This window comes from Clupea harengus, chromosome 14 (assembly GCF_900700415.2).
Source record: "Clupea harengus chromosome 14, Ch_v2.0.2, whole genome shotgun sequence".
NCBI lineage: Eukaryota > Metazoa > Chordata > Actinopteri > Clupeiformes > Clupeidae > Clupea > Clupea harengus.
In genome coordinates, this window is record NC_045165.1 from 28,766,101 (window position 1) to 28,781,660 (window position 15,560).

General features: G+C 37.5%; 1 protein-coding gene across 5 annotated transcripts in view; it reads right to left on the reverse strand.

Annotated features, from left to right (window-relative positions):
* The window catches only part of rbks (ribokinase), a 44,447-nt gene that overhangs the window by 13,114 nt on the left and 15,773 nt on the right, over positions 1 to 15,560 (reverse strand). For 3 of the 5 annotated variants that reach the window (XM_031580229.2, XM_031580230.2, XM_012814287.3), the window contains exons 2-5: positions 15,283 to 15,338; positions 6,162 to 6,294; positions 3,884 to 3,947; positions 3,699 to 3,761 (exon numbers count right to left, since the gene is read on the reverse strand). In XM_031580229.2, the coding sequence (XP_031436089.2) occupies positions 3,699 to 3,761; positions 3,884 to 3,947; positions 6,162 to 6,294; positions 15,283 to 15,338 (316 nt within the window). Of the gene's footprint in view, positions 1 to 3,698; positions 3,762 to 3,883; positions 3,948 to 6,161; positions 6,295 to 15,282; positions 15,339 to 15,560 lie in introns of those variants that run through there. The other 2 variants (XM_031580231.1, XM_031580232.1) reach the window with 2 other exon arrangements.

A 15,560-nucleotide genomic window follows, 5' to 3' on the forward strand; every position in this document is an offset into this window, starting at 1 on the left:
CTAAACAGAACTACATTACCCATCTCCCTATACAGACACTAAACAGAACTACATTACCCATCTCTCTATACAGACAAAAAAGAGAGAGGAGGGAGAGAGGCATATGACAAGAAGGGAGAAGAAGGAGACACCATCCAAAATAAAAGTCAAATTAATAAAGCTATATAAATGAATGGATCTATTGAAATATGAGGGACAGTAGTCTGAGTGTATTGTAGTTCGTTTGACCTCAAAAGGCCAGGAGGCCTAGTAGATCATTATCATTCATTATTAACTTGATTTATGAAAAATCTAACAATGCAGTACTCCCAGATATTCATAACAAATGCATAAATAATTAAAGTTTAGATGTATTATGGAATTGAGAAGTTGCAAAGTTGTTCTAGTATGATGTTAATATCCTTGGGTGCATCAGGTAAGGGGATTTAGTGACCAAAACATATGAAGACAGATGGGCTAAAGTCACAATGGGCACATATTAGCATATGTGCAATGGTAGGACATATGAATAACTATAATTATAAGATCTGTGACAGGAACATGATATAAATGCAGACTTACTTACTGTTCTATCTGAGTAAAAATCTAAATCATACATGTCACACTTTTGATGAAGACACGGGGTATAATTACGCTTAAGTATGGTATAGCCCAGCAGTATTTAAATTGAAATTCAAACATGCTTTATTGGCATGACTGTGTAAACAGTATTGCCAAAGCAATGCAATGGACATACAATACAACAGATATAATATACCACTGTATGCAATACAACAGATATAATATATACCACTGTATGCAATACAACAGATATAATATACCACTGTATGCAATACAACAGATATAATATATACCACTGTATGCAATACAACAGATATAATATACCACTGTATGCAATACAACAGATATAATATATACCACTGTATGCAATACAACAGATATAATATACCACTGTATGCAATACAACAGATATAATATATACCACTGTATGCGAAAGTGTGGGCACCCCTGAAATCTCTACTTTGTTGATTTTTCAAGTGAAAAGAAATAAATACAACTCCTGCAGCAAAGGAACGTTTAACAATGAGGATTTTCTTCAACTATTTCTACACTGTTACTTTTTATTTATTGAAGTTAAAAATAAAAATGATTGTAACAGTTTGCACATTAAAATCTCTGAACATAACATTAACTTATAAAGCAGGTCAAGAGTTGTCATTAGGTATGGTGAGCTGATGCATTCTCTGACTACTCAACAAACATAGGTCCCTCTCAGCAACTGACAGAGGATCTGAACGAACCTGCTTTGAATCACCAATAGGGATATTTCTACAGTTCAGGGTCTATAGATATAGAGGCAGTCCCACCGCCTTTTTTTTTTAACTATTACTAGTAGAAGGTTCAAAACTATAGCATGGAGGGGACTGGGTTGTTATTTAAACAGGTTTATGTTACAAACATGCAGTCAAGTTTATGTTCAGAGATGAGTTCATTAATAATAAAGGTTTTTATTGCTTAGTGATTCATGAATGGAGTAAAGTATGTAAGGACTGCCATATCCATTTTGTTCCATCCAGATTTTCTTAATGGGATGGAGATCAGATTATTTGTAGTTATACCACCATTTTAACTGTCTTTGAAAACAGCTCTTTTGGGCTCTATTGCAAATTCTATTAAGGATTCTGTATGGGCCAGTGCTCTATTCAGGCTATGTCAGGCTCTGAAAACAGATCCATCGGGCTCTATTACGATGGATCCGATTCGGCTATTGATCTATAGTTCTCTAGTCCGAAAGAGACACACACACAGTTGAGGCTACTCCCACAATCTTTTTATTTTATTTAATGTACTGTGTATCTTTGAATTGTGTTTTTTATTCTAATTTATGGACTTGCTATATTCTCTTTTTTATGTTCTTTATTTCCTTTTAATTATATTTTCATCTCTTTGCTTTGCTTTCCTTCCTTTCTTCCATCCTTCGGATGTTCTTTTTGTTCTTATTTCTGTAAAGCACACTCAATTGACTCTGTGTATGAAATGTGCTATATAAATAAACTCCTCTTGCCTATAGATAATGCTTCATTTCTGAGTGTTTGGTATTTTTTTTATCAAATGTTTTGCAAGTCGCTTTGGACAACAGTGTCATCATGTTGTCATCATGTTATTCAAAACAGTCAAGTTTTACCATCTATACTGACTCAAAATAAAATATATTACATACAATTAACTTTTCTTCAACCTTATGTTAATCAACACCACCTCCATAGACTAGCTTTATACCTACAACTGATATCAGGTTGAATACAGCCAACTCTAAGCTCACAGACATTCTCACACACAGTCAGGCTGAGCCAATCCCAGGGTGTCTAACTCTAACCATTGTTGAGTGTGTTTGATCAGAATAAGGTCAGGGCTCGTGATTTTTATCTCTCATTAATTTGTTTCATAGTAAATGTGGAGTTTAAGTGAGGTTTGAAGAGGAACAAAAATTGCTAAATATCTCACAAATGTTTAGAAATCATTGATAGCAAAATGTCACAAGAAATTTGCAAAATCCTGGAGGGGCTGTATAAAGGCTGAATATACAATGTATGAGAACACGGAGGGCCTCATTTACTAACATTGCAACCGCAGCACAATCTGCGCCTTTGCCAACCCGCATATAGCGCACAGTATTTTGCATTGTATTTATCAAACAAGAACCTCGTCTGAATGTGTCGACGCCTTACTAGCGTAATCAGTGTTATTTAGCCCATTAGTGTTATTTAGCGCGCAGCTAAAATAGGGAAGAAAGAGCCTGCCTATTCTTGCCACCATGGATGATGAGTTAAAATTAGAATTAGAGCTTTTAGCTTTTGGTTCACGAGGTTACAGCATACTATCACGGGTAAATATAGAAACTCATAAATATTTTTCCGTTTAGCCCTTCCGTCCACACTAAAAGTTGTGATCACTTTGAATTCAAGACTGTCTTTTACTGGTGAGCTGATTTTGGGAAATTAAACTTTTCAGCGAACATTGAGTTTCTGGGTTGCTATGGTTACCCCTCAGGGTGCCTGTGCCGCTTCATATTAACGAGTTTATGTTCACAAGTTCATATTCACACATATTAACATGAGTTAATCACACACAGGCAACTGCAAACTCTTAAGATGGTTCCCTAAGCTAGAGATAGCTAGGATAGTTAATAGCCAGGTTAACTGCTCCATAGCATCCCGTTAAATAGTCTGGTAGGAATACACGACAACCCTTACTTTAAAACGGCGTATTCCACGTATCCCAACACTGAAAACCATGCTTTTCAAAAACGCTGCCCTAGGCGGATACATTTGAAAACTGGAGTTGTAGCGTGGACAGGGGAAACTGAAGTTTTCAGACGTTCGGTTGCCATGGCACTGGGGGTAGCTTGCGCTCGAGAGGCTATAACGTCAAAATAAACATGGAAGGTGAAATGAATATGCTGCTCTGTCTCTACAATTTACTTAGTTTAGTTAGTGTACTTCGAGTACAAGTACTTTTCCTGAATAGATACACGTTACTCCTACGCAGAAGGCGAGCACTGTACACTGGTGTGCTTGAACTATGAGTGAAAATACGGCTTAAACCATACAAGAGCGGCGATTCTGGGTAAGACATGGCCGAACAGCTAGCTGGTGGGACAATTTTGTATATGTAGTAAGGTTAGTTGATTTTGGTACCTGTATCATTGACAATGATTGTAGCAGCTCCAGTCGCAGCATCACCAGTCTGCTCCACATAGTCTACCAAAATGCAGTGAAAAACCACAGATAAGCGATGGAACAAATGTAGACACTCTTTACATATTTTTCAACATTTATGTGAATTTAATGACAACAAATGGCATCAAGCATTTAATCGTTACCTGTTGATATACCATTGTTCTTAAAATTTTGTATGTAGTTGTCTCCAAAAACATCTTTGCCAACCTGCAAGAGAACAGAGTAGCCTTTAAAGCCAAGGGAATCAATTTCAAATAAATACAGTCACCAGCTGGGGGGCTGTGGCGCTAGCATCTTAACCATGAATTAGTCCATTTCCCCATCCCATCCCCGATCTCTCTATCCCACTCATTTCCTGTCTCTTTCCACTGTCCTATATAAATAAAGGCAAAAGCTCCTAAATAAGCTGCCATTCTGTGCTCTATGCGCCAAGAGGCAGAATGTGGAATAGCTGACTTGCACCTTAACCCTCTGGAGTCAGGGGCCAGAATCTGGAAGTCTTGTCATTCTGATAAGCTCTGATATCAGTTATTGCAAATCTAATGTCAAATGTTTTTTATATTTAGCACAAGTTCAGCTGCAACATATTGTATTAGTTTTTTTCTTTTTTTCACATCACTAGTAACTATAACTTTAAGTGTGTATAACTTTAAGTTTTTTATATTTGACAGCAGTAATTATTTCCAAATGCATTACTATTTCGCCTCCAGTTTCCAATAACACATAGTAGATGTGTTTCCGTTTCTGATTTTAAAGGTAGTATATGTAAAACTGGTTAGCTCTAAGCCAACGAGCTAAATGATTTCATACTGTCCACCCCAAGCAGACTGGAGGCAGTGTATTACTCTGCATTTGTGCATCCCTACCTCCTCTCCCTTTGCAGAAGTAACCAAACATTTTGGCCAAGGTGGTGGAGGCTTAAGGCTACATGTTGTATGAAAGCATTTATATGATTGAAAGATATCTAGGCTTCCATTATTGCCTCCATCAACTTCGATTGATATTTATATGAAACATTAATTTAGTCAAGGCAAACAGACTCCTGTAGGTCTTCATTTACGAACTCCAGCTTTTGAGCTAGCTGATAGTCTACCATTGAAGTAAAACTTTTGGATTTTTTTAACCTAGGCACTATTTTTTTAATCTTTTTTGGTCAAAAGGGACACTTAACGATCGCAATTGGTCCAGTATTGAGTTAGTTAACACTAAAACCAGCAACCACAAAACGGCTGTACAATGGAATCCTATGAGCCCAGAAAGATTATGAATGGAGATATTCATGACTGTAAACAACAGTGGCTACAGCTGATACCACCCTAAGACCTTTTAGCGTTGACATTTTTGCATTTGGAAACTGGGATTGAGATTCAAAGATTGAGAGCCACCAGGAAAGAAACATCTTATTGAAAGTTTGTAGTAAAAAGGCCAGTTTTGTATCACCATCGTTTGGCTCTTTGTGTCAAGGTTTTGGACAGTCCTTCATGATGACATAAACTAACGTACCGATGACCATGCCAATTGAACGTTCACAGTGGAAATCACAAGCTGCTGAAGCTGCAGCTCATTGATTCAGTTATCAAAGCAATATTTTGAGAATATGTTACTATGAACCATTTTTCCAAATTTAAACTTTTTCTGAAAATGTGTTGCCAAAACTCAAGCAGTTTGTAGCTGTAGCGCCTCCTACTGATCTGTTTCTATGAAACTCCAAAGAAGGTCCTAGAGATTGTGTTAAAAATTGGCTTGGCTTGTCAAACTAGTAATAATGAGAGTCAAGACCCACCATTGACAAAAAACTGTGAATCAAGCCATAATTCCTTATATATATATATATATATATATATATGTATATATATATATACTGTATTTCAAAAGTCACAATTCCTTTTATATATAGTAGTATAGTAGTAGTATAGTAGTATATAGTATACTGTATATACTATATTACAAAAATGGACAGATTAGAGTCTTTTTGCTCAATTTAATTTAATCAGATCGCACCTAGAATGGAGGCAGAATTGATCGCACCTAGAATGGAGGCCCCCTTCACCCCTGGCATTCTCTTTCATCCAACGGGCAGATATGTGCCAGAGAGAGGATTATAGACCACATCACCATCGGTACTCCTTCACCTGCACTTTAAAGCCTCAAAACCTTCTCTGGCGTTTTCTGAAAGTTCAGCATCTATTTTTGTGAAGCTTCTATGCCTTCTATCTATATCGATTGAGCTCTTTGTTCTGAGAGGCACATGGCTGGTAGTGTGGGTGTTTATCCCTGAAACAGGCTATGAGATGAAATTTGGAATATGGGTGGGTGGGACTGCCATTGCAACCAGCGGAGTTATACTGATTGTGTTATACTCAAAATATACTTCAAATGTGAAGACAGACAAAGATACACATGCAGTCACATACACAATACCTTGCAGACCATTGCAGTCTTGGCTCCCATCCGGGCAGCCTGTACACACTGATTGGCTCCTTTCCCACCAAAGCCAATGAAAAACTTGTGTCCATGGATGGTCTCTCCAACTCTGGGCAGCCTTGGGGCCTGACTAAAACAAAAATGGAGTATGTTTTTAGAAGAAAGGAATTAGATTGATTGGGTTGGACATGCTTAACTGATACATGATGGGAAATTCTTTGTCATATGTATTGAGAAGATGAAATATATACTACTATATACAAATTACTAAATAAAATGAAAAAACACAAAACTAAATTGAAAATAATATGTAAAACAAATCAATAGACGTTCATGTTTGGTCATGTGATTTATTAAAAAAAAGAGATAAAACAAATACAATCTTCTACAAATAATGCAGATATTGTGCACTCTTTCAAATAGTGATAGAAAACAGCGACTTGAGGAACTTAGGAACTCTTCCACTTCCACTCAGTTCTCCTGCTAAAAATATTGAAGTGTGAGGATTTCATTATTGATCCAAGGGCATCTGTTTCCAGTTGGGTTTGTCTTTGTTTTGAAGGGTGCAATGGTGTTTAAACAGTTGTAGATAACTCATTGAAATTAAACAAGTCATTAGATAAAGTAGAAAGAACACAAAGGACCTCAACACTCTGGACAACAGAGTTCAAAAGAATAGAGTAGGGATCAGACACAAAAACATGCTTAGAAGATAAACCATCAAAATTAAACCCAGAGTAAAAACCAGATCAAGTGTGTGACCATGGATGGTAGTGGAGCCAGATACACCATGAATACAATTCAATATATAACAATTATCAGTAAGTAACATTGACTTTCTGTCAAAAATGATTGATGGCGTATTATAATTTGACATACCTGTCCGTTTTTGATTGACATGTTAGTTGACGGACAGGTGATGTGGCGGAAAATGTGTGAGATGGATGGTATGTGTATGTGCGCATGTGTGAACACTTTAAAAGTGCTTTGCATTGTGGCAGACTTCAACCAGCGATTTTAGGCCAGCTTGTAGTGTCTCTGTGCTGACATGTGAGTCAGAGAGGAGGTAGGTGTGTGACGCATGGCCTGTTGTTCATGCCTTTCATGGCTGCAGAGTGCAGTCAGGAACACTATGGCTCACAAACAGAAGAGATTGATTGATGACATATTGTACATGTCGATCACTCTTTCAGTTTTAATGGAGGAGTTTGGACAACTATTCGTCATACTGATTGGAACAGCGCCTTTTTCCATACCAAAGTGATGAACAATATGTCACTCATGAGACGAATGACTGGGGTCTTGTTGCTTGGTGTGTGTGTTTGTTTCAAAGAGAAAATTGGTGACTGAAAGTCTCACTAACAATGAGTATCAAAACTGTGACACTAAACTGTGACACTGTGACACTAAGCCCACAACTGAGTATACATACGATTTAATGCAAACATAAATAATTTAGATAAATTAATTCAAACACAGATATAAATAATTTGACTATATTGCAGCATTAGGAAGCAAATCCTGTTTCTGGAGTTATGTGGAGTGCTAGCTGGCATGTTATAATTCAGTTCCATTTAATTCTATGAATAGGACAAACTAGGGGAACGCTAGCTATTATTCCACCAACAATACACAGGTGCAGTATCTGTATGTTAAAGTAGTGAGTCATGTATACAAAAGTCAGAAAAAAGAGTGCCCAGTGAACAGTTTGAATTGAAACATAAAAGCATTGCTGATTTTACTTACACAAAATCTTAATCTTTCAAACATACATTCTTTTTAGGCCTCAAACAAGTACCTTAAAATGTGATGAGCCCCAAAACAAAGTGTGTCATTGCCACTGTAGGCAAAAAGGTACTGTTTGGATGTGTTCATGCATGGGTAACTGACAGACTAGTCCTCTCCTCTCAACACGAAACCCACTATTCCACAATCATCTGCTATTCATACTTTTGCCATTTCTGCCATTGATGTGTAATTTCCCACAAAAGGTATTCAGTGATGCAATCCTTGTGGTTAGCTTTATTTCCCTCTCTAAATGGCTGGCTGGGTGAAACAATGTGTGCAATTCAGGGAAAACATCAGATAGAACAGTGACTCACAGAAATGCAGCTTTTTTTACTTCAAGTCTAGTGATTGCAGATATCTTCTACATATCATTCGTATATTGCGTAATTCAGATGCTGACAGCTGACAGCCTAGACAGGTGAATTCACAAGCTTCCATCTAAAAGCATTCATACTGCAGGCAATGAATTAATTTGATATCATAGCCATCTTGTAGAGTCTGGTGATACCTTTGGTTTTCTTGCCGTATATTGAACACTCACAGGCATTAGCATTCATACACTAATTACAGAAAGGCAATTGGGGATGGCTTCTATACGCAGACGGGGTAGTCAGGACGACTCAGGGTTCACAAAGAGGTGAACACACAAGGCAAATGGGACTAGGGCGCTCTTACACACATTAACTCTAACATCGCCAACTGGAAATACATTAACAGAAAGGGAAAAAGGTACTCCAATTTAGAACATTAAAACTGAATTCTGCAGACATCAACATTTGCGAATGGAACACGGGGAGACACCACATTTCTCCCGCTACATGCCACAAATAGGATCCCTAGTGCAAGGCATTGGTTAGGTATTTCTCTTGTCGATATCAGTGAAGAAAAAACAGTGAAGAATTTTGACAGTTTCATGACTGTCTACTCCATCAACAGCCTTCAACACAAATGGAGAAGATTCTTTACCTCAGGTACAGTTATCATCACAGCCAACAGCATAGTAAGCTATAAAGTAGTCCTTAAAATCGACATCTAGCTCAGCCTGTTACTTTATTTGCTTAGGGTATACGTGGATGCTGATCTGGATAATATGGATTTATTTATGTAAAAATGCAAATAAGTGATCAATATATAGTGTCTGATAGACAGATGAGTATCAAAGAGGGTACCGCAGGGGTGGATCTCCCTATCTACACAGGCAGATAAAGATTACATTATTCCAGAGCTGAGTGTCTGGTTCTTCAGTCTTTGAAGCCTTCAGTCAAATTTTCAATATAGCCAACAAAATCTATTGTCACTTTAAATTGGAACGAGCAGCCTAACAGAGCAGGGGCGTCCCTCTCTACCTTTAAGAAGCTCTTGAAGACCCAACTCTTCAGAGAGCACCTCCTTTCCGAACTTGCACTTCCGCTCCCTTCCTCTACCTCTCCTTATCTTTCCTCTAATGCTATCTCCTCTATCTAGTACTTAACTCGCACTAACAGTAGTTACATTCCTGCACTTTTTTTTTATTTCTTATGTGAAATAGTATTAATTGTTACACTAGGTCTCTATTTCTCGTAGCTTGATTGTTCTCTCCTTTGTACGTCACTTTGGATATGTAGTGTCTGGTAAATGACTAAATGTAAATATAAATGACTCTCTTAATAATGAAACATTGAAATTGAGTGTAACATTGCAACAAAATACAACAATGAGTTGTAGGAACAAATCATAAGTTATTATTTCAGCAAATGTACAACCCCACAGTAAGACCCAGTGGCTTATTGGCTGCTGCAGTAAGAAACAGCAGATGGCGTTATTTTGGTTTGGCTGTCAGCAAAGGAGAAAAAAAGAGAAAGTATATCGAGTGGGATGTGTCATTCCATTTGTCACAACTGCACAACACATCACCCTTTTAGACAACTGGATTTCAAACTTCAAAGCCATGCATAGCACTTTGATGAGCTGGAAGTATATTTATAACACTCCTGAAAAATGGTTCAGGAGAGACAGGAAAAGGGAACTAGCCCTTCCAGTTAATGGTGTGAATGATCCAGCTCTTGCCTTACAGCAAAGCCAACGACAACAGAAACAGAACACACATAGAAATAATGAAAGTTATAGAATTGCAGCCTTTTGTGAATCCAGGATAACATTTGGGTCAGTTAGTGCACCTCACTAGTGCAAATGGAATATTGTCTCGACTGAGCTGAGAAGAGAAGGTGACTGAATCACCCTTCAAAGAGCCTTTAAAGTTGCATTTCTCTAGTGTTGAATTGAGCCACACTCCATGGCAAAGACATGCCACTTTACTGTATTGTTAAAACATTAGAAAGTCCACATGCTTTAGAGTAAAATAGAATTTGATCTTCTTTATTATTTCCAAGACAGTGGCTGATGGACCATGTTCATAAGGTAATGTTGCTGGTATTTGGCCAAGTGCTTGCCAGGCTACATAATGCTTCAGTATTTATCAGGTAAACAAAGGCTCTTCAAGTTTATCCCTTACAATTCAATACAAGCCACCATTTCAACCCCCATTTGTAACAGTTTAAAAACATGTCATCTTAACGCAGTGGTTCTCAAACGTTTTCTGTCATTCCCCACTTTGAACAAGGGGGCCTTTTCAAGCCCCACTTGTCCCTCATCGCTCCCATAAAATGGCAGGCAAAGCTTAAAATAGTCAATTATTGAAATAACCTCAAGTAATAACAAATAGCATCCTATTTAGGTCAGCAAATGTATATTGCTTGGAGTGATTTCATATTTCATGTTGTAGTGTATTGTTGTTATGGACACGCACACATGGACGGATTATAAAACCATGGGTCAGGACGTGTAACAAAATACACCGCTTCCAACCACAAATAAGAGATACATTTAAGCCACCTCTGATATTAACAAATACAAAGTCTAAAAACAATTGACAGCAAGCAAAGTTAATAACAGCGACTTGACGCAGAGGCTCTGGTTTAGGGGCCCCCTGAGCTTTTGGGCCCTTGGGCCTGGGCCCGGTGGGCCCGGTAGGCCCGTTCGGTAATCCATCCCTGCACGCACACAGTATTGTATTTCTTTCTGTTGACGGACTTTTACTTTGACATCATACTCGTCTCGTGGGATAGGGAACAACTGTGACAGTTAGTAACGCACATATCTAGTAAGCCTCTATGAAATTATGCTTTTCCTCGCACCCTCGAAAACAATGACTACGTTTTTTCGCTGTCTCACACTGTGATAAATATGTTTAAGTGACCTATGTTTAAATTCTATGAACTCTGTTAGTTCGTTGAAACGTAAAATGTAATTATTATTCATTTAGATACGTTACGTTCTAATATGTGACCGTTAGCACACCATTCATTCATAACTCCGTTGGTGGCTAACGTTAGCACTTATTAGCCAGCTGTGCTGTAATCTGTTGTTGCTCTGATTCTTGGTGTAATGAATCTAATAGTAACTTGCTGTGTTTAGTTAAGATACCTTCTAAGTATTTTCCGTTTCTTGTGTATTATCGTTTCACTCATAAGTTTTCACCTGACATCAATAAAGGAGCAAGGCGCTCGCTACCTGACTCGTGAAATCAAGTTTGGCTGACTGTTGAACTGACTCAACACACTGGACATGTAAAACACGTAGCGAGAACAGTACACAGCCCTAACTAAACTAAACTAACGTTTTTTTTGTATTGTCTCGCTGCAATTAATACGTCGACGTCAATCAAAAGCTATTGTCTATAAGGGAAAGCATTGCCATAGAAAACATATAAATCTCCCGTTCATCGCGCCCCACCTGTCATGTCTCTGCGAGAACAGTACACAGCCCTAACTAAACTAAACGAAAGTTTTTTTTTAAATTGTCCCGCTGCATTAACGTCAATCAAAATCTATTGTCTATAAAGGAAAGCATTGCCATAGATCAGGGGTAAAAAAATAAATCTCCCGTTCATCGCGTCCATTCGCGCCCACCTGTCAGGTCGCGCCCCACACTTTGAGAAACGCTGTCTTAACGTATGGAGTACTTCGTAAACACCAAGAAACACGCAAGAAAATGGGGGGAGGGGACACAGGGGGTGTCTGAATCAACTTTCACTAGCCTGCTAGTTTCAACATGTTCACATTTATTTTAACATACATTCCCTGTGGACTAATCATTCCCAAATTCACATAATGTAACTACTGACATGTGACTCACAAGTATATTAATGATTACATGATTCACGGGTTCTTGTGCACAATAAAGAAGGGCATTGCGCAAAGCTATTTTGATTACTATAGCACATTAATTTGGTAATTTCATAACATGCGCAAAGCATCTTAGAGGGCAGTCCCAAGCCTCATGTGGGTGTGTAGGATCAAATAGGTGGGCATTCCATGCAATTTGGCACACTGCCATTCCTTTCATTTGAAATATAACCTACATTTTGGTTTCAACTTCTGACAGGCACATCTAATCCAAACTCTAAACAGTTTGAAAGCATACAATTGACCACTCACTGAATATGTAACTAAATGGGAACAGATAGCCCTCAAGTCTACATAAAATTCATGTATTTTTAAGATAAAATCAGCTGTGCTGTTGGAACACAAAGAATGATAGTATTTAGATAAAGACTATTTCTATGCTTTCATTTGAATGGTCTCAGTCCTTCAGCAGAACAGATACGTTTTAATAATCATATCAGAAACATGGGAATTCTGATCCCTGCAGGCTGCAAGGCAACCCACTCTCAAGATAACAAACCCTTCCATTTATAAATAACTTAGAGTCATCCATGCATGAATTCTCAATGTGTGATCCCTATCAGTACAAAGACAAAATTCCATTTGGTCATCGATTACGTCTCATATCATTAACTAAACTGGGTACTTAAGGTAGGTAGGGTATTCTGTAGTCAGAAACTCCCACACTCTATATGCATAGCCATCATCATCTTAAGTGTTCTGTAGTCAGAAACTCCCGTACTGTATGTTCATAGCCATCATCATGTTTAACATTTCTTTCTCTTAAGTACTTGTAACTTTAGTTTATTCACTTTAGATTAATTTGTATGCGTAGCTGAATTAGTAACTTGTACCTGACAAATACATTTTGATGCTCTGATCTACTTTTGCCTCTGCTGAGTCAAATTCATATTTATTAAATATATTTCAGCAAAGCACAGACAGACTTACACGCAGAAACCTTCACCCACTCCCAGTTGAGTTATTCCTACATCTTGATAAGGTGCATTTCACATAATGAAGGGAGACAACCAACACCTTTTGAACACTAACTTATTAATATTTCACTAGCAGAGTGAAAAAAATTGTGCCTTCTAAGATGATATTTATTGCTAATCCAACAGGTGGTAGGAGAGTCAAACCTTTCTTTGGTAGGACAAAGTGTTAGCAATGGCCGAGTTCTGCTGTGGTGCAACCACATTTGCATTTTGTGTGGAAATGCATTTCTATATTTTTCCTCTTAGGTTTTATTATTATGTGACTGTGCTGCAATCACATATTGTTCTTCTTATGTTTTATTCTTCTGATTATTATTCCACTTTTGGCGCCATTTCAACTCCCATAGGTTTCACAAAATGGATTCCACTGTAGGGCTGACAGGTCCGTGATCAGGTACAACTGAAAGCCTGCTGGCTAACTCTACGACGGGAGCACGCAAAGCAAGTAATCACGAAGACGGCCTGCGAACTCAGCAAACTGAACAAAAGGAGTGACTGGTTCATCGACAAGAAGTTGTGTAGCATATTGTGTGAGATAGGGCCTGATCTTACATTATAGAGTGTAAATCGACCAAAAGGGAGGTTTTGTGCAGTTTTAGCTGGGGTCAATGAAGATGAACCAAGTTGAATGTTAATAATTTGTTGGATAGCCGGATTGGCTGGGAATACCATGAGTTCAGTTTAAGACTGGTGTTGATCCATCATCCAAACTGAAATCTAACTGAGGCATGCAGAAATTTGATAGGATATTGTGGAATCATCCGGGGGGAAGGACAAGTACAGTTGAGTGTAATCCGTATAACAGTGATAGGAGAACCCATGGGAACAGATTATCTCATCCAAAGAAGTGGTGTAGATATACAATAATAGGGGTCCAAGTACAGATACCTGGGGTACACCAGTGAGGTTATGAGATTTTGATACTTGTCCCTGCCAAGAAACACTGAGTGAAAGTCCACTGAGGTACGATTCAAACCAACTGTGTGCATGATCACATTTTGATGAAGCAAATTTCCATGACTTTCTGGCATTATTTATTTTTCCAAAAATTCTCAAAGCCTGGAAATTGAAATTTTTGAATTATATTACTTTTCCAGGTTTTTCATGAACCCTGTATCTATCTATTTGTTTATTATCTTTATATCCAACTTCCCCATATCTTGAATTTCTCTGTCTCTATCCTTTACTTCACTTCTCTCTCTCACTTTCAATCCATCCATCTATTTATTTCTTTATTTCTTTTTATATAACAATGTATAGCTAACTGCCCCATCTCTTTCATTTCTCTTTCAATCCCTCTATCTATCTGTATGTTTCTTATTGATCTGATTTAATTTATTTGTCTTTCTCTTTCTCTCTCTTTCACTCACTCACTCTCTATTTATGTATCTATTTTATTTATTTATTTTTGTCCTCCATGTTTGTCTTCAAAGATACTCTGTACTGTCTCACCTTCCTCATATTTAGTTTTCTTTAATATATTAACACACTGGCCTATTTGCACCTTTTGAACTTTGAACTTGGTTAGTACCTGTCTCTTCTTATGTACATATTACAGTGCTTGAGTGGTTTCTAATCTTATGTGCCTAGTTGTTTTTGTAGTTCAAGGCTATCAATCCATCAATCCATCAGTCAGTCAGTCAGTCAGTCAATCGACAATATATTTATATTATCTCATTAATCCCATTAAGTAAACTGCTTTTAATATAGGCTAAGTATAATTTATTTCTCTCTCTCTTCTTTACACATGCATCAAAAATATTTTTAAACTTTCACTGGTGCACCTTTTCAATAAGAAGACATTATAAAGTAGCACTAACTAAGAAAAACAACAATACAAAAGAATATATACTATACTAAGCAAATGAGCCAGAGCCACACAAAGAAAAAAGGGCAAAACAATAATTCTCTCGGTCCCATCCTCTCTCTATCTCCTTCTTTCAATCCATCAGTCTTTTCACTTTCACAAAAGTTAAGTCATTTTCTATGTTTTGCTTTTAGTTGTGGGATGATTGTATCACATGTGTAGCTTTTATACTTCAACTGTTTTTAATTGGTGATAGTATCTGTTGCTTTACAATCTGATGGAAAGATTTATTTTCAAAGACAAGAGTTGATCTTGGCACTCACCTGACCAGGTCAGTCATGCAGGAACCTACAACCACCACATCGTAAGCCTCTCCACTCTGATGGGCAGATAGTAAAAGAAGGACTTTTCACCCATTTTTTAGTATTTATATAGTTAATATGACATGTAATGCCTTTCATGTATTACATACATGACAACGGACAAGATTTTCAACTGTAATTAAAGTATTAACATGTTTTTTAAATATAGACTGAATGACAGTAAAAAATAGCATTTATTGTATTCTAGGTTGGCAACTGCCTATTGCATCTTGCTTGAT